At 47.1% G+C, this 19,645-nt stretch overlaps 1 protein-coding gene, 1 non-coding gene and 1 pseudogene across 2 annotated transcripts; 1 reads left to right on the plus strand and 2 right to left on the minus strand.

Moving 5' to 3' along the window:
* Positions 1 to 6,583, minus strand: part of LOC123487989 — a 49,239-nt pseudogene extending 42,656 nt beyond the window's left edge.
* A 2,294-nt stretch (positions 6,584 to 8,877) lies between these two features.
* On the minus strand, positions 8,878 to 8,951 carry trnai-aau. Its single transcript has one exon. It is a non-coding gene; the product is annotated as a tRNA-Ile (tRNA).
* Positions 8,952 to 10,066: 1,115 nt separating this feature from the next.
* Positions 10,067 to 18,303, plus strand: LOC123487988 (serine/threonine-protein kinase 24-like; the record flags this gene model as incomplete). Its single annotated transcript, XM_045218995.1, has 3 exons — positions 10,067 to 10,192; positions 15,023 to 15,253; positions 18,247 to 18,303. Coding segments are annotated over exons 1-3 (330 nt in total), but the record flags the coding sequence as incomplete, so codon positions are not given.
* Positions 18,304 to 19,645: the final 1,342 nt, after the last annotated feature.

The raw sequence follows: 19,645 nt of genomic DNA on the forward strand, positions 1-19,645 counted from the left end.
CTCCATCCTACTAAACTACACTGTAGCAGTTACAGATCCATACAGCTATGGGGCCTCCCATCCTACTAAACTACACTGTAGCAGTTACAGATCCATACAGCTATGGAGCCTCCATCCTACTAAACCACACTGTAGCAGTTACAGATCCATACAGCTATGGAGCCTCCATCCTACTAAACTACACTGTAGCAGTTACAGATCCACACAGCTATGGAGCCTCCATCCTACTAAACTACACTGTAGCAGTTACAGATCCATACAGCTATGGGGCCTCCATCCTACTAAACTACACTGTAGCAGTTACAGATCCATACAGCTATGGGGCCTCCATCCTACTAAACTACACTGTAGCAGTTACAGATCCATACAGCTATGGTGCCTCCATCCTACTAAACTACACTGTAGCAGTTACAGATCCATACAGCTATGGAGCCTCCATCCTACTAAACTACACTGTAGCAGTTACAGATCCATACAGCTATGGGGCCTCCATCCTACTAAACTGTAGCAGTTACAGATCCATACAGCTATGGGGCCTCCATCCTACTAAACTACACTGTAGTTACAGATCCATGCAGCTATGGAGCCTCCATCCTACTAAACTACACTGTAGCAGTTACAGATCCATACAGCTATGGTGCCTCCATCCTACTAAACTACACTGTAGCAGTTACAGATCTATACAGCTATGGGGCCTCCATCCTACTAAACTACACTGTAGCAGTTACTAGATCCATACAGCTATGGGGGCCTCCATCCTACTAAACTACACTGTAGCAGTTACAGATCCATACAGCTATGGGGCCTCCATCCTACTAAACTACACTGTAGCAGTTACAGATCCATACAGCTATGGTGCCTCCATCCTACTAAACTACACTGTAGCAGTTACAGATCCATACAGCCATGGAGCCTCCATCCTACTAAACTACACTGTAGCAGTTACAGATCCATACAGCTATGGGGCCTCCATCCTACTAAACTACACTGTAGCAGTTACAGATCCATACAGCTATGGTGCCTCCATCCTACTAAACTACACTGTAGCAGTTACAGATCCATACAGCTATGGAGCCTCCATCCTACTAAACTACACTGTAGCAGTTACAGATCCATACAGCTATGGTGCCTCCATCCTACTAAACTACACTGTAGCAGTTACAGATCCATACAGCTATGGGGCCTCCATCCTACTAAACTACACTGTAGCAGTTACAGATCCATGCAGCTATGGGGCCTCCATCCTACTAAACTACACTGCAGTTACAGATCCATACAGCTATGGGCCTCCATCCTACTAAACTACACTGCTAGCAGTTACAGATCCATACAGCTATGGGGCCTCCATCCTACTAAAACTACACTGTAGCAGTTACAGATCTATACAGCTATGGGGCCTCCATCCTACTAAACTAGCACTGTAGCAGTTACAGATCCATACAGCTATGGGGCCTCCATCCTACTAAACTACACTGTAGCAGTTACAGATCCATACAGCTATGGGGCCTCCATCCTACTAAACTACACTGTAGCAGTTACAGATCCATACAGCTATGGAGCCTCCATCCTACTAAACTACACTGTAGCAGTTACAGATCCATACAGCTATGGGGCCTCCATCCTACTAAACTGTAGCAGTTACAGATCCATACAGCTATGGGGCCTCCATCCTACTAAACTACACTGTAGTTACAGATCCATACAGCTATGGAGCCTCCATCCTACTAAACTACACTGTAGCAGTTACAGATCCATACAGCTATGGTGCCTCCATCCTACTAAACTACACTGTAGCAGTTACAGATCCATACAGCTATGGGGCCTCCATCCTACTAAACTACACTGTAGCAGTTACAGATCCATACAGCTATGGGGCCTCCATCCTACTAAACTACACTGTAGCAGTTACAGATCCATGCAGCCATGGAGCCTCCATCCTACTAAACTACACTGTAGCAGTTACAGATCCATACAGCTATGGAGCCTCCATCCTACTAAACTACACTGTAGCAGTTACAGATCCATACAGCTATGGAGCTCCATCCTACTAAACTACACTGTAGCAGTTACAGATCCATACAGCTATGGGGCCTCCATCCTACTAAACTACACTGTAGCAGTTACAGATCCATACAGCTATGGTGCCTCCATCCTACTAAACTACACTGTAGCAGTTACAGATCCATACAGCTATGGGCCTCCATCCTACTAAACTACACTGTAGCAGTTACAGATCCATACAGCTATGGGGCCTCCATCCTACTAAACTGTAGCAGTTACAGATCCATACAGCTATGGCCCTCCATCCTACTAAACTACACTGTAGTTACAGATCCATACAGCTATGGAGCCTCCATCCTACTAAACTACACTGTAGCAGAGTTACAGATCCACTTACAGCTATGGTGCCTCCATCCTACTAAACTACACTGTAGCAGTTACAGATCCATACAGCTATGGGGCCTCCATCCTACTAAACTACACTGTAGCAGTTACAGATCCATACAGCTATGGGGCCTCCATCCTACTAAACTACACTGTAGCAGTTACAGATCCATACAGCTATGGGGCCTCCATCCTACTAAACTACACTGTAGGAGTTACAGATCCATACAGCTATGGAGCCTCCATCCTACTAAACCACACTGTAGCAGTTACAGATCCATACAGCTATGGGGGCCTCCATCCTACTAAACTACTCACTGTAGCAGTTACAGATCCATACAGCTATGGGGCCTCCATCCTACTAAACTACAATGTAGCAGTTACAGATCCATACAGCTATGGGGCCTCCATCCTACTAAACTACACTGTAGCAGTTACAGATCCATACAGCTATGGAGCCTCCATCCTACTAAACTACACTGTAGCAGTTACAGATCCATACAGCCATGGAGCCTCCATCCTACTAAACTACACTGTAGCAGTTACAGATCCATACAGCTATGGAGCCTCCATCCTACTAAACTACACTGTAGCAGTTACAGATCCATACAGCTATGGGGCCTCCATCCTACTAAACTACACTGTAGCAGTTACAGATCCATACAGCTATGGAGCCTCCATCCTACTAAACTACACTGTAGCAGTTACAGATCCATACAGCTATGGGGCCTCCATCCTACTAAACTACACTTCTCCAGTTAGTTTACACCAAGGTGTTGGAGCACGCTAGATTCAGTAGCTAATTAGCACAGGTGGTCACCTCATGTCTTCTGTCTGTTTCCATAAACAAGCGCTGTAACATGGAGATATGGCCTTGTGGGAAACCTAATCCTATCAAGGGTGTATCAATTTAACCTTTCGTTTTTGAAGAAAAAATTAATATAAATAAATAAATAAAATCACTGATATGAATGATAATGCGCTTCCAAAACTGTCCCTGAAGCGACGCGTGTTAATCTTCAGATTGAGATTAGGGACTCGTAACAATACTCCCCCATACAGAAGACCCTTTCATCCTTAGCGCTTGACAATACTCCCCATACAGAAGACCCTTCATCCTTAGCGCTTGACAATACTCCCCCATACAGAAGACCCTTCATCCTTAGCGCTTGACAATACTCCCCCTACAGAAGACCCCTTCATCCTTAGCGCTTGACAATACTCCCCATACAGAAGACCCCTTCATCCTTAGCGCTTGACAATACTCCCCCATACAGAAGACCCCTTCATCCTTAGCGCTTGACAATACTCCCCATACAGAAGACCCTTCATCCTTAGCGCTTGACAATACTCCCCATACAGAAGACCCCTTCATCCTTAGCGCTTGACAATCTCCCCCTTGAAAGACTCCCCATACAGAAGACCCCTTCATCCTTGGCGCTTGACAATACTCCCATACAGAAGACCCCTTCATCCTTGAGCGCTTGATCAGGACTCTCAGTTCCATTACACATAAGAGTCATCGGAGGAAGGCGTCTTCTGTAGGGGGAGTTTTTGTTAAGATCCCGACGCCCGATCTGAACAGTAACATGCACGCTTATGACGGTTTGGAAGCATAAGGACCATATCTTTCATCTCAACCAGGTTAAATTGATACACCTTGAAAGGGTTAGGGTTCCCACAAGGCCATATCTCCATGTTACAGCGCTTGTTTAAGTTACACAAGAGGCGGTCACCTGTGCTAATTAGCTATCTAGCATGCTCCCAACACCTGTGCTAATTAGCTATCTAGCATGCTCCCAACACCTGTGCTAATTAGCTATCTAGCATGCTCCCAACACCTGTGCTAATTAGCTATCTAGCATGCTCCCAACAACACCCTGTGTGTAAACTTAACTTCGGGAAGTGTAGTTTCATCGGATGGAGGCATCCACAGCTGTATGGATCTGTAACTGCTAAACTAGGTATCTTTTATTTGAAGGATTCTTTCTCGCTGCTGTTTCGAAAGCCATAAATCAAGCTATGATGGACGTTTCTAAATGATTATTGACTTTTCAAAACATTTAAAACACAGCTGGGATTGTAGTTGACATGAGGAGCAGTCCCCGGGTGAAGCTGATGGCTAGAGAACTGGAGGGAGTAGGGAATGCCTTCTAGAGTTTAACAGATACTCCGTCCAATGACTCTTCTGTTTACTGGACCTGAGAACTGGAGGGAGCAGGCGGAATGCCTCTAGAGTTTAACAGCTACTCCGTCCAATGACTCTTCTGTTTACTGGACCTGAGAACTGGAGGGAGAAGGCGGAATGCCTCCTAGAGTTTAACAGATACTCCGTCCAATGACTCTTCTGTTTACTGGACCTGAGAACTGGAGGGAGCAGGCGGAATGCCTCCTAGAGTTTAACAGATACTCCGTCCAATGACTCTTCTGTTTACTGGACCTGAGAACTGGAGGGAGCAGGCGGAATGCCTCCTAGAGTTTAACAGCTACTCCGTCCAATGACTCTTCTGTTTACTGGACCTGAGAACTGGAGGGAGCAGGCGGAATGCCTCCTAGAGTTTAACAGCTACTTCGTCCAATGACTCTTCTGTTTACTGACCTGAGAACTGGAGGGAGAAGGCGGAATGCCTCCTAGAGTTTAACCAGCTACTCCGTCCAATGACTCTTCTGTTTACTGGACCTGAGAACTGGAGGGAGAAGGCGAATGCCTCCTAGAGTTTAACAGCTACTCCGGCCAATGACTCTTCTGTTTACTGGACACGAGAACTGGAGGAGAAGGCGAATGCCTCCTAGAGTTTAACAGCTACTTGGTCCAATGACTCTTCTGTTTACTGGACCTGAGAACTGGGAGGAGAAGGCGGAATGCCTCCTAGAGTTTAACAGATACTCCGTCAATGACTCTTCTGTTTACTGGACCTGAGAACTGGAGGGGAGCAGGCGGAATGCCTCCTAGAGTTTAACAGCTACTCCGTCCAATGACTCTTCTGTTTACTGGACCTGAGAACTGGAGGGAGAAGGCGGAATACCTCCTAGAGTTTAACAGCTACTCTCCGTCCAATGACTCTTCTGTTTACTGGACCTGACAACTGGAGGGAGAAGGCGGAATGCCTCCTAGAGTTTAACAGCTACTCCGTCCAATGACTCTTCTGTTTACTGGACCTGAGAACTGGAAGGAGAAGGCGGAATGCCTCCCTAGAGTTTAACAGATACTCCGTCCAATGACTCTTCTGTTTACTGGACCTGAGAACTGGAGGGAGCAGGCGGAATGCCTCCTAGAGTTTAACAGATACTCCGTCCAATGACTCTTCTGTTTACTGGACCTGAGAACTGGAGGGAGAAGCGGAATGCCTCCTAGAGTTTAACATACTCCGTCCAATGACTCTTCTGTTTACTGGACCTGAGAACTGGAGGGAGAAGGCGGGAATGCCTCCTAGAGTTTAACAGCTACTCCGTCCAATGACTCTTCTGTTTACTGGACCTGAGAACTGGAGGGAGAAGGCGGAATGCCTCCTAGAGTTTAACAGATACTCCGTCCAATGACTCTTCTGTTTACTGGACCTGAGAACTGGAGGGAGAAGGCGGGAATGCCTCCCTAGAGTTTAACAGATACTCCGTCCCAATGACTCTTCTGTTTACTGGACCTGAGAACTGAGGGAGCAGGCGGAATGCCTCCTAGAGTTTAACAGATACTCCGGTCCAATGACTCTTCTGTTTACTGGACCTGAGAACTGGAGGGAGAAGGCGGAATGCCTCCTAGAGTTTAACAGCTACTTCGTCCAATGACTCGTATGTGTAATGGACCTGAGTCATGATCAAGGGCTAGGGGAGAATACAGCTGCAAACACATGGTGTTCGCCAAAGCCCCGAAACAAATATTATTTTATAGGCTAACTCTGTCTTGGATAACTTGGCTATTCACTATAATCCTGTTGGACGATGATCTTATCTATACATATATTCTATTCCAACTGGAGGAGATCTGTAAATTCAGACAATGCAAAGGAGATAGAGAATTAACTGGCAAACCGCACGAATTAGAGGTAAAGGGAAAAATACAGGATATGATCGAAATTGGTTTACACTTGCATTTAAACTAGTATGGCTATCTTCCATCTAGCCTACACGGTTAGGGTGCTCAGGGTAGCCTAAACTAAATAAAGACGCCCGTTCCTTTCTTACCCTTTTCTTTCAGATCGGGGGAGAGATTGTCCACGTGTATATTTTCCAACAGTGAGTTGACCGAGGTTTATTCCTTTACGATCCAAACTCCGCTGATTTTAAACATTTGAAAGTTTCAGAGAGGAGAAGCGGCTCTTGAAACGCAGATTCTTCCTGGTCGCCATATCGGCTCGACTGACTGAAGGCTAACACTGCGTTACACTGTTAAAAAAATGCTGGCAGACCATTGATTTTGTTACCCGGACAATAAAATCAGCACAGTAGTGCCTCCAGCACTCGTAACTGGCACTACACCTCAGCTGGTGTCATTTGGATCAGGCCTCTAGAGTGGGAGCAATAGTGCCACCTAGCGGCTTCACTTAAGCATGACCACGGTTGGGGCCGTTCAAAGTCGACCACTAGAATAGAATAGCCCCATATCATATGGGACCAGTAGAATAGAATAGCCCCATATCATATGGGACCAGTAGAATAGAATAGCCCCATATCATATGGGACCAGTAGAATAGAATAGCCCCATATCATATGGGACCAGGAGAATAGAATAGCCCCATATCATATGGGACCACTAGAATAGAATAGCCCCATATGATATGGGACCAGGAGAATAGAATAGCCCCATATCATATGGGACCAGGAGAATAGAATAGCCCCATATCATATGGGACCACTAGAATAGAATAGCCCCATATCATATGGGACCACTAGAATAGAATAGCCCCATATCATATGGGACCAGGAGAATAGAATAGCCCCATATCATATGGGACCACTAGAATAGAATAGCCCCATATGATATGGGACCAGTAGAATAGAATAGCCCCATATCATATGGGACCAGGAGAATAGAATAGCCCCATATCATATGGGGACCACTAGAATAGAATAGCCCCATATCATATGGGACCAGTAGAATAGAATAGCCCCCATATCATATGGGACCACTAGAATAGAATAGCCCCATATCATATGGGACCAGGAGAATAGAATAGCCCCATATCATATGGGACCAGTAGAATAGAATAGCCCCATCATCCATGTGGGACCACTATAATAGAATAGCCCCATATCATATGGGACCAGGAGAATAGAATAGCCCCATATCATATGGGACCACTAGAATAGAATAGCCCCATATCATATGGGACCACTAGAATAGAATAGCCCCATATCATATGGGACCACTAGAATATAATATAATAGCCCCATATCATATGGGACCAGTAGAATAGAATAGCCCCATATCATATGGGACCAGTAGAATAGAATAGCCCCATATCATATGGGACCAGTAGAATAGAATAGCCCCATATCATATGGGACCAGTAGAATAGAATAGCCCCATATCATATGGGACCAGTAGAATAGAATAGCCCCATATCATATGGGACCACTAGAATAGAATAGCCCCATATGATATGGGACCAGTAGAATAGAATAGCCCCATATCATATGGGACCACTAGAATAGAATAGCCCCATATCATATGGGACCACTAGAATAGAAGAGCCCCATATCATATGGGACCACTAGAATATAATAGCCCCATATCATATGGGACCACTAGAATGGAATAGCCCCATATCATATGGGCCAAGTAGAATAGAATAGCCCCATATCATATTTTAGCTCATTGGTCACCATAGCAACACCCACCCGTAGTATGCACTCCAGCAGGTATATCTCACTGGTCATCCCCAAAGCCAACACCTCCTTTGGCCTCCATTCCTTCCAGTTCTCTGCTGCCAATGACTGGAACGAACTGCAAAAATCTCTGAAGCTGGAGACTCTTATCTCCCTCACTAACTTTAAGCATCAGTTGTCAGAGCATCTTACCGATCACTGCACCTGTACACAGCCCATCTGTAATTAGCCCACCCAACTACCTCATCCCCATATTGTTATTTATTTTGCTAATTTGCACCCCAGTATCTCTATTTGCACATCATCTCTTGCACATCTAGCATTCCAGTGTTAATACTATTGTAATTATTTTGCACTATGGCTTATTTATTGCCTTACCTCCATAACTTGCTACATTTGCACACACTGTATATATATTTTCTGTTGTATTTTTGACTTTATGTTTTGTTTACCCCATATGTAACTCTGTGTTGTTTTTATTGCACTGCTTTGCTTTATCTTGGCCAGGTCGCAGTTGTAAATGAGAACTTGTTCTCAACTGGCTTCTTATCTGGTTACATAAAGGTGAAATAAAATAAAATAAAATAAAGAATAGAATAGGTCCAACTTTATCTAGAGACGCGGAACATAAACATAGCCTATTTTCCTTATCAACAGCCAAAAGGGCTTTGGCCAGTACGGGTATCGAACCCGCGACCTTCGCGTTATTAGCACGACGCTCTAACCAACTGAGCTAACCGGCCGCTGAACAATCTGCGCCAAATGGAGTAATTTATCCCGGGGAAGAACAGCCGTTTTGCTTTTATGAATGCCACAACAGTATTGCGCTCGTTTGGATTTTCAACGTCTTCTCCAAACAGCTACAAAATATCACCAAATATATAATTCAATAATGTTATGTAGCTCAATTGGTAGAGCACGGCGCTTTGCAACGCCAGGGTAGTGGGTTCGATCCCCGGGACCACACATACGTAAAAAATGTATGCACACATGACTGTAAGTCGCTTTGGATAAAAGCGTCTGCTAAATGGCATATTATTATTATTATCACATGTACTAAAATGCTCGGTGCATTTGAGTGTCCGCACGCCCTCCGCCGTTCACAGACTGTCACATACAGTCCGGAGACACGCTCTGCTTCGCGCCAATTGTGAGCAGCGCTGACAAGATGGCGGACAGTAGAGGAGGACAGTGAGAAAGGAAAACACAGCATCATATTTAGAGTTGTCAGCGTGTTTTTAAATGGCCTTTTTAGATTTTAAGATAGCCAATGACTGCAAGATCGGAGCGTATCATATCCACTGAAACGGCTTTATGTTTGCGAGATGCAGGACAAAATATGCTCTTTATCTGGCTGCGTTGAAAAGTCTGACAGTGCGGTTGGATGAAAGACTAGTAGGCTACAGTACAGCTGGCGAAGTGTCAGCCAGTAGTTCGATAACTAATCAGTGAAATGAGATCGTGAATGCTTTGCGGTCAAAATAAATGTAACTGTTCGCTTTAGTACAGTCCAGCTAACATTGTCAGCTAGCTATTTGTATTCATGTTGATGTGTTGGCACTGTGCAGCTAGCTAGCTTCAGCTAGGTAGGGTACGATGCTAGCGAAAAAGCTAAATAGGGCAGTTTGTAAGCTAGCTAATTTTCTCAAGTAAATATTCCTCCGATGATTTGCTAGTGACAGTAGTTACGTTAACACAAGGACAACGACCGATGGACTAGCTTGCTAACACCATAAGGTTTTCGTGGCCGAGTCAACATGTTTTGACTTTGTAGCGAGCTTGTTCAGAAGGGGAAGGGATTCACAAAACGCATCGATACGGACGCAAGACGCCATCCCAGTCGGACCGACGTGCACGACCTGTGTCGTGTATTCTGCGTTCTAACTAGTGACCAGCTGAAGCTAGTTACCTGTAATAGCCGGTCACTCTGTCGACAGGCGACATGGCTCACTCTCCGGTTCAGAGTAGCCTGCCAGGGATGCAGGTACGCTTGTTTTCACCTCATTTCTAGTAGCTAGCTGGCTAACGTACACCTTACCAGAGCTCTCTATAGCTACATCACCTGCTGTCAGTTGATGTTAATAATACTAAAGGCATGTACCGTAATTACAGAATGCTGCAGATGCAGATTACTACTGTACTCATTACTACTGTACAGTAATCCTTTCTACTGTACTCTACGTACTGATTACTACTGTACAGTAATCCTTTCTACTGTACTCTACTGTACTGATTACTACTGTACAGTCAATCCTTTCTACTGTACCGTACTGATTACTACTGAACTCTTCTGTACTGATTACTACTGTACCGATTACTACTGTACTCATTTCTACTGTACAGTAATCCTTTCTACTGTACTGATTACTACTGTACTCATTTCTACTGTACAGTAATCCTTCTACTGTACTCTACTGTACCGATTTCTACTGTACTCATTTCTACTGTACAGTAATCCTTTCTACTGCACTCTACTGTACTGATTTACCTGTACTGATTACTACTGTACTGATTACTACTGTACTCATTTTCACTGTACAGTAATCCTTTCTACTGTACTCTACTGTACTGATTACTACTGTACTGATTACTACCGTAACTGATTACTACTGTACTCATTTCTACTGTACTGTAATCATTTCTACCGTACTGATTACTACTGTACTGTGATGTCCAAACTTCTGAAACATAGACATGTATGATTGGTTCAGATTCGGTCTGGCGGACCAACCATGTAGGTCTTATTTGGGGCGGCGCTCATTAGAATAGTAGCCAAAATAAGAACATTTGCATATTTCTACCTTTTGTGTACCTATTTAGGTTACATAACCAGGAAGAGAATGATATTCATATCCAGAATTATGCATTTTCTGTAAAGTACAGATCAGGGGACCCATGATGTAATTCCGTTACCGTAATTCGTTACCGGATGTAAATCCTACTATAGTTCAATATGCTTAACCAAACATTTTGTATTTTTCAAACTCAAGGTGTCATGTCAGTATAGTTGATACCCATTCTTTCTGCAGACATCTTTGAATCTTAATTCGGAGCAGATGTTTAAGAGGTTTTGGAAAACGTGATCGCATAAAAACTGAGGGAGATTTTAGTATAATTCTGTTACCAAACTTTGTATCTGCACAGTTCTTCCAGTAAATGTGTTTTTGTGACATTTCTAGCTGGTTTTATACACCATGATATCTGTGGCTCGGGAGAGTTCACACAGGGAGAGGCTGGTTCTGTGTTTGGGTTTATACACCATGATATCTCTGGCTGGGTTTATACACCATGATATCTGTGGCTGGGAGAGTTCACACAGGGGAGCCTGGTTCTGTGTTTGGGTTTATACACCATGATATCTCTGGCTGGGTTTATACACCATGATACTCTGTGGCTGGGAGAGTTCACACAGGGAGGCTGGTTCTGTGTTTGGGTTTATACACCATGATATTCTGGCTGGGTTAATACACCATGATATCTCTGGCTGGGAGAGTTCACACAGGGAGCCTGGTTCTGTGTTTGGGTTTATACACCATGATATCTCTGGCTGGAGAGAGTTCACACAGGGAGCCTGGTTCTGTGTTTGGGTTAATACACCATGATATCTCTGGCTGGGAGAGTTCACACAGGGAGGCTGGTTCTGTGTTTGGGTTTATACACCATGATATCTCTGGCTGGGAGAATTCACACAGGGAGCCTGGTTCTGTGTTTGGGTTTATACACCATGATATCTCTGGCTGGGAGAGTTCACACAGGGAGGCTGGTTCTGTGTTTGGGTTTATACACCATGATATCTCTGGCTGGGTTAATACACCATGATATCTCTGGCTGGGGAGAGTTCACACAGGGAGCCTGGTTCTGTGTTTGGGTTTATACACCTTGATATCTGTGGCTGGGAGAGTTCACACAGGGAGCCTGGTTCTGTGTTTGGGTTTATACACCATGATATCTGTGGCTGGGAGAGTTCACACAGGGAGGCTGGTTCTGTGTTTGGGTTTATACACCATGATATCTCTGGCTGGGAGAGTTCACACAGGGAGCCTGGTTCTGTGTTTGGGTTTATACACCATGATATCTCTGGCTGGAGAGAGTTCACACAGGGAGGCTGGTTCTGTGTTTGGGTTAATACACCATGATATCTCTGGCTGGGAGAGTTCACACAGGGAGCCTGATTCTGTGTTTGGGTTTATACCACTATGATATCTCTGGCTGGGAGAGTTCACACAGGGGAGCCTGGTTCTGTGTTTGGGTTAATACACCATGATATCTCTGGCTGGGAGAGTTCACACAGGGAGGCTGGTTCTGTGTTTGGGTTTATACACCATGATACTCTCTGGCTGGGTTAATACACCATGATATCTCTGGCTGGGAGAGTTCACACAGGGAGGCTGGTTCTGTGTTTGGGTTTATACACCATGATATCTCTGGCTGGGAGAGTTCAAGAAGGAGCCTGGTTCTGTGTTTGGGTTTATACACCATGATATCTCTGGCTGGGAGAGTTCACACAGGGAGCCTGGTTCTGTGTTTGGGTTTATACACCATGATATCTCTGGCTGGGAGAGTTCACACAGGGAGCCTGGTTCTGTGTTTGGGTTAATACACATGATATCTCTGGCTGGGAGAGTTCACACAGGGAGCCTGGTTCTGTGTTTGGGTTAATACACCATGATATCTCTGGCTGGGTTAATACACCATGATATCTCTGGCTGGGAGAGTTCACACAGGGAGGCTGGTTCTGTGTTTGGGTTTATACACCATGATATCTCTGGCTGGGTTTATACACCATGATATCTGTGGCTGGGAGAGTTCACACAGGGAGCCTGGTTCTGTGTTTGGGTTAATACACCATGATATCTCTGGCTGGGAGAGTTCACACAGGGAGGCTGGTTCTGTGTTTGGGTTTATACACCATGATATCTCTGGCTGGGTTAATACACCATGATATCTCTGGCTGGGAGAGTTCACACGGAGCCTGGTTCTGTGTTTGGGTTAATACACCATGATATCTCTGGCTGGGAGAGTTCACACAGGGAGCCTGGTTCTGTGTTTGGGTTAATACACCACGATATCTCTGGCTGGGAGAGTTCACACGGGAGGCTGGTTCTGTGTTTGGGTTAATACACCATGATATCTCTGGCTGGGTTAATACACCATGATATCTCTGGCTGGGAGAGTTCACACAGGGAGCCTGGTTCTGTGTTTGGGTTTATACACCATGATATCTCTGGCTGGGAGAGTTCACACAGGGAGGCTGGTTCTGTGTTTGGGCCTGGTTGGGAGGCTGGGACTGCTCTACTCTGGAGTTTCCTTCTGGAGAACCCCTTGGGAGTTAGGGGTGAAACAAGACTGAGATAAAGCCAGGGCCAGGAAAGAGTACTGTAGGGTTAGGGTCACAGGTCAGGGTTAGGGTCACAGGTCAGGACCAGGGAAGAGTACTGTAGGGTTAGGGTCACAGGTCAGGACCAGGGAAGAGTACTGTAGGGTTAGGGTCACAGGTCAGGACCAGGGAATAGTACTGTAGGGTTAGGGTCACAGGTCAGGACCAGGGAAGAGTACTGTAGGGTTAGGGTCACAGATCAGGGTTAGGGTCACAGGTCAGGACCAGGGAAGAGTACTGTAGGGTTAGGGTCACAGGTCAGGACCAGGGAAGAGTACTGTAGGGTTAGGGTCACAGGTCAGGACCAGGGAAGAGTACAGTAGGGTTAGGGTCACAGGTCAGGACCAGGGAAGAGTACTGTAGGGTTAGGGTCACAGATCAGGGTTAGGGTCACAGGTCAGGACCAGGGAAGAGTACTGTAGGGTTAGGGTCACAGGTCAGGACCAGGGGAAGAGTACTGTAGGGTTAGGGTCACAGGTCAGGACCAGGGAATAGTACTGTAGGGTTAGGGTCACAGGTCAGGACCAGGGAAGAGTACTGTAGGGTTAGGGTCACAGGTCAGGACCAGGGAAGAGTACTGTGGGGTTAGGGTCACAGGTCAAGACCAGGGAATAGTACTGTAGGGGTTAGGTTCAGAGCTGAGTGATATCCTAGCCCTAGGTTATGTCAGGGAAACAGAATAGAATATAACTCCTTTATTCAATATTCTGTTAGACATAAAGAGGACTTTTGGCTTCATCATTGCTGCAGTGTTGCAACACGCGTTGTTGACAAACTAATGCTGGCTGATATTGCTTAACTCTTATCACATGTCATGTAATCATCTTCTAAGCATTGCTGCTCTCTCTCCCTCCTCCCCCTCTCTCTCCCTCCTCCCCCTCTCTCTCTCCCTCTCTCCCTCCTCCCCCCTCTCTCTCTCCCTCTCTCCCTCCTCCCCCCTCTCTCTCCCTCCTCCCCCTCTCTCTCCCTCCTCCCCCTCTCTCCCTCCTCCCCTCTCTCTCTCCCTCCTCCCCTCTCTCTCCCTCCTCCCCTCTCTCTCCCTCCTCCCCCCTATCTCTCCCTCCTCCCCCCTCTCTCTCTCACTCCTCCCCTCTCTCTCCCTCCTCCCCCTCTCTCTCCCTCCCCTCCCCTCTCTCTCCCTCCTCCCCTCTATCTCTCCCTCCACCCCCTCTCTCTCCCTCTCCCTCCCTTCCCCCTCTCTCCCCTCCCTCCCTTCTCCCCCTCTCTCTCTCCCTCCTCCCTCCTCCCCCTCTCTCTCTCTCCCTCTTTCCCCCTCTCTTTCCCTCCCTTCTCCTCTCGCCCTCTCTCCCTCCTCGCCCCTCTCACCCTCCCACCTTCCTCGCCCTCTCGTCCCCTCCTCCCTCCTCCTCCCCCTCCTCTCGCCCTTCCCTCGCCCCTCCTCCCTCCCTCTCTCCTCTCTCCCTTCTCCTCCTGTAGAACCTGAAAGCGGACCCAGAGGAGCTGTTCACTAAGTTGGAGAGGATAGGGAAAGGCTCGTTTGGTGAGGTGTTTAAAGGAATAGACAACAGGACTCAGAAGGTGGTGGCCATTAAGATCATTGACCTGGAGGAGGCTGAGGACGAGATAGAGGACATCCAGCAAGAGATCACCGTGCTGAGTCAGTGTGACAGCCCCTTCATCACCAAGTACTATGGATCATACCTGAAGGTAGGTTATAGGGTTAAGGGTCAGCCTTATAGATCAGGAGATCACTGTGCTGAGTCAGTGGGACAGCCCCTTCATCACCAAGTACTATGGATCATACCTGAAGGTAGGTTATAGGGTTAAGGGTCAGCCTTATAGATCAGGAGATCAGCCGTGCTGAGTCAGTGGGACAGCCCCTTCATCACCAAGTACTATGGATCATACCTGAAGGTAGGTTATAGGTTAAGGGTCAGCCTTATAGATCAGGAGATCACTGTGCTGAGTCAGTGGGACAGCCCCTTCATCACCAAGTACTATGGATCATACCTGAAGGTAGGTTATAGGGTTAAGGGTCAGCCTTATAGATCAGGAGATCACTGTGCTGAGTCAGTGGGACAGCCCCTTCATCACCAAGTACTATGGATCATACCTGAAGGTAGGTTATAGGGTTAAGGGTCAGCCTTATAGATCAGGAGATCACCGTGCTGAGTCAGTGGGACAGCCCCTTCATCACCAAGTACTATGGATCATACCTGAAGGTAGGTTATAGGGTTAAGGGTCAGCCTTATAGATCAGGAGATCACTGTGCTGAGTCAGTGGGACAGCCCCTTCATCACCAAGTACTACGTCTCCTATCTCAAAGTGAGCACCACTATCCCATAATACCCCCCTGCTGTACCACTGTCCCCTGCAACACAACACTATTGATCCAGTCTGTCAGTCAGTACCATGTACAGTTCTGAACAGATGACCTCCATGTCGCTGTCGCTGGGGTGAATTCCCCGTTGGGGCAAACTGGGCCATGTCTCTGTCTCTGGAGTGAATTCCTCGTTGGAGGGCAAACTGGGCCATGTCTCTGTCTCTGGAGTGAGTTCCCTGTTGGAGGGCAAACTGGGCCATGTCTCTGTCTCTGGAGTGAGTTCCCTGTCGGAGGGCAAACTGGGCCATGTCTCTGTCTCTGGAGTGAATTCCCTGTTGGAGGGCAAACTGGGCCATGTCTCTGTCTCTGGAGTGAATTCCCTGTTGGAGGGCAAACTGGGCCATGTCTCTGTCTCTGGAGTGAATTCCCTGTTGGAGGGCAAACTGGGCCATGTCTCTGTCTCTGGAGTGAATTCCCTGTTGGAAGGGCAAACTGGGCCATGTCTCTGTCTCTGGAGTGAATTCCCTGTTGGAGGGCAAACTGGGCCATGTCTCTGTCTCTGGAGTGAATTCCCTGTTGGAGGGCAAACTGGGCCATGTCTCTGTCTCTGGAGTGAATTCCCTGTTGGAGGGCAAACTGGGCCATGTCTCTGTCTCTGGAGTGAATTCCCTGTTGGAGGGCAAACTGGGCCATGTCTCTGTCTCTGGAGTGAATTCCCTGTTGGAGGGCAAACTGGGCCATGTCTCTGTCTCTGGAGTGAATTCCCTGTTGGAGGGCAAACTGGGCCATGTCTCTGTCTCTGGAGTGAATTCCCTGTTGGAGGGCAAACTGGGCCATGTCTCTGTCTCTGGAGTGAATTCCCTGTTGGAGGGCAAACTGGGCCATGTCTCTGTCTCTGGAGTGAGTTCCCCGTTGGAGGGCAAACTGGGCCATGTCTCTGTCTCTGGAGTGAATTCCCTGTTGGAGGGCAAACTGGGCCATGTCTCTGTCTCTGGAGTGAATTCCCTGTTGGAGGGCAAACTGGGCCATGTCTCTGTCTCTGGAGTGAATTCCCTGTTGGAGGGCAAACTGGGCCATGTCTCTGTCTCTGGAGTGAATTCCCCTGTTGGAGGGGCAAACTGGGCCATGTCTCTGTCTCTGGAGTGAATTCCCTGTTGGAGGGCAAACTGGGCCATGTCTCTGTCTCTGGAGTGAATTCCCTGTTGGAGGGCAAACTGGGCCATGTCTCTGTCTCTGGAGTGAATTCCCTGTTGGAGGGCAAACTGGGCCATGTCTCTGTCTCTGGAGTGAATTCCCTGTTGGAGGGCAAACTGGGCCATGTCTCTGTCTCTGGAGTGAATTCCCTGTTGGAGGGCAAACTGGGCCATGTCTCTGTCTCTGGAGTGAATTCCCTGTTGGAGGGCAAACTGGGCCATGTCTCTGTCTCTGGAGTGAATTCCCTGTTGGAGGGCAAACTGGGCCATGTCTCTGTCTCTGGAGTGAGTTCCCTGTTGGAGGGCAAACTGGGCCATGTCTCTGTCTCTGGAGTGAATTCCCTGTTGGAGGGCAAACTGGGCCATGTCTCTGTCTCTGGAGTGAATTCCCCGTTGGAGGGCAAACTGGGCCATGTCTCTGTCTCTGGAGTGAGTTCCCCGTTGGAGGGCAAACTGGGCCATGTCTCTGTCTCTGGAGTGAATTCCCTGTTGGAGGGCAAACTGGGCCATGTCTCTGTCTCTGGAGTGAATTCCCTGTTGGAGGGCAAACTGGGCCATGTCTCTGTCTCTGGAGTGAATTCCCTGTTGGAGGGCAAACTGGGCCATGTCTCTGTCTCTGGAGTGAGTTCCCTGTTGGAGGGCAAACTGGGCCATGTCTCTGTCTCTGGAGTGAATTCCCTGTTGGAGGGCAAACTGGGCCATGTCTCTGTCTCTGGAGTGAATTCCCTGTTGGAGGGCAAACTGGGCCATGTCTCTGTCTCTGGAGTGAATTCCCTGTTGGAGGGCAAACTGGGCCATGTCTCTGTCTCTGGAGTGAATTCCCTGTTGGAGGGCAAACTGAAGGCTTTTACAGGTTGTTTTCTAAACATACCGTACTTCAGCTAAGTGTCCTCGTTTCTGGCCTAGATACTAAACTAAGTGAAAAGCAAAGTGGTTCTCCCCTGCAGACATCTGGCCCACAGGCTGATATTCAGGACCATTAGCATGTTAGTAGGAAGGGATTTAACCGCATCTTAATCTCTCTTCCCACTTCTCTCCAGTTAATCCCAAATTAAACCAGGATAAAAGACTCCTGACTCCCACCAGACCGAGCGTCTCATGGCACCAGCACTTATTTAGAAAGATTTGGAGGAACCAGCCCCTGTCCTAACACACCTGTAACGGGTCTCTCCTCTCTGTTTTAGGAGGCCAAGCTATGGATCATCATGGAGTATCTAGGGGGAGGCTCAGCATTAGATCTGGTGAGTGATGTTACCAGGAGTCGCCCAATATGTGTACGTTGTGCTAGCTAACAGTGGTGGTTGTTGTGAGTTGTGCTAACTAACAGTGGTGGTTGTGTGAGTTGTGCTAACTAACAGTGGTGGTTGTGTGAGTTGTGCTAGCTAACAGTGGTGGTTGTGTGAGTTGTGCTAACTAACAGTGGTGGTTGTGTGAGTTGTGCTAGCTAACAGTGGTGGTTATGTGAGTTGTACTAACTAACAGTGGTGGTTGTGTGAGTTGTGCTAGCTAACAGTGGTGGTTGTGTGAGTTGTGCTAGCTAACAGTGGTGGTTGTGTGAGTTGTACTAACTAACAGTGGTGGTTATGTGAGTTGTGCTAACTAACAGTGGTGGTTGTGTGAGTTGTGCTAGCTAACAGTGGTGGTTGTGTGAGTTGTGCTAGCTAACAGTGGTGGTTGTGTGAGTTGTACTAACTAACAGTGGTGGTTATGTGAGTTGTGCTAACTAACAGTGGTGGTTGTGTGAGTTGTGCTAGCTGACAGTGGTGGTTGTGTGAGTTGTGCTAGCTAACAGTGGTGGTTGTGTGAGTTGTGCTAGCTAACAGTGGTGGTTATGTGAGTTGTACTAACTAACAGTGGTGGTTGTGTGAGTTGTGCTAGCTAACAGTGGTGGTTGTGTGAGTTGTGCTAGCTAACAGTGGTGGTTGTGTGAGTTGTACTAACTAACAGTGGTGGTTATGTGAGTTGTGCTAACTAACAGTGGTGGTTGTGTGAGTTGTGCTAGCTGACAGTGGTGGTTGTGTGAGTTGTGCTAGCTAACAGTGGTGGGTTGTTGTGCTAGCTAACAGTGGTGGTTGTGTGAGTTGTGCTAGCTAACAGTGGTGGTTGTTGTGCTAGCTAACAGTGGTGGTTGTTGTGCTAGCTAACAGTGGTGGTTGTGTGAGTTGTGCTAACTAACAGTGGTGGTTGTGTGAGTTGTGCTAACTAACAGTGGTGGTTGTGTGAGTTGTGCTAGCTGACAGTGGTGGTTGTGTGAGTTGTGCTAGCTAACAGTGGTGGTTGTTGTGCTAGCTAACAGTGGTGGTTGTGTGAGTTGTGCTAGCTAACAGTGGTGGTTGTGTGAGTTGTACTAACTAACAGTGGTGGTTGTGTGAGTTGTGCTAACTAACAGTGGTGGTTGTGTGAGTTGTGCTAGCTGACAGTGGTGGTTGTGTGAGTTGTGCTAGCTAACAGTGGTGGTTGTTGTGCTAGCTAACAGTGGTGGTTGTGTGAGTTGTGCTAGCTAACAGTGGTGGTTGTGTGAGTTGTGCTAACTAACAGTGGTGGTTGTGTGAGTTGTGCTAGCTGACAGTGGTGGTTGTGTGA

The sequence above is a fragment of the Coregonus clupeaformis genome, unplaced genomic scaffold (assembly GCF_020615455.1).
Source record: "Coregonus clupeaformis isolate EN_2021a unplaced genomic scaffold, ASM2061545v1 scaf1963, whole genome shotgun sequence".
Taxonomy (NCBI): domain Eukaryota; kingdom Metazoa; phylum Chordata; class Actinopteri; order Salmoniformes; family Salmonidae; genus Coregonus; species Coregonus clupeaformis.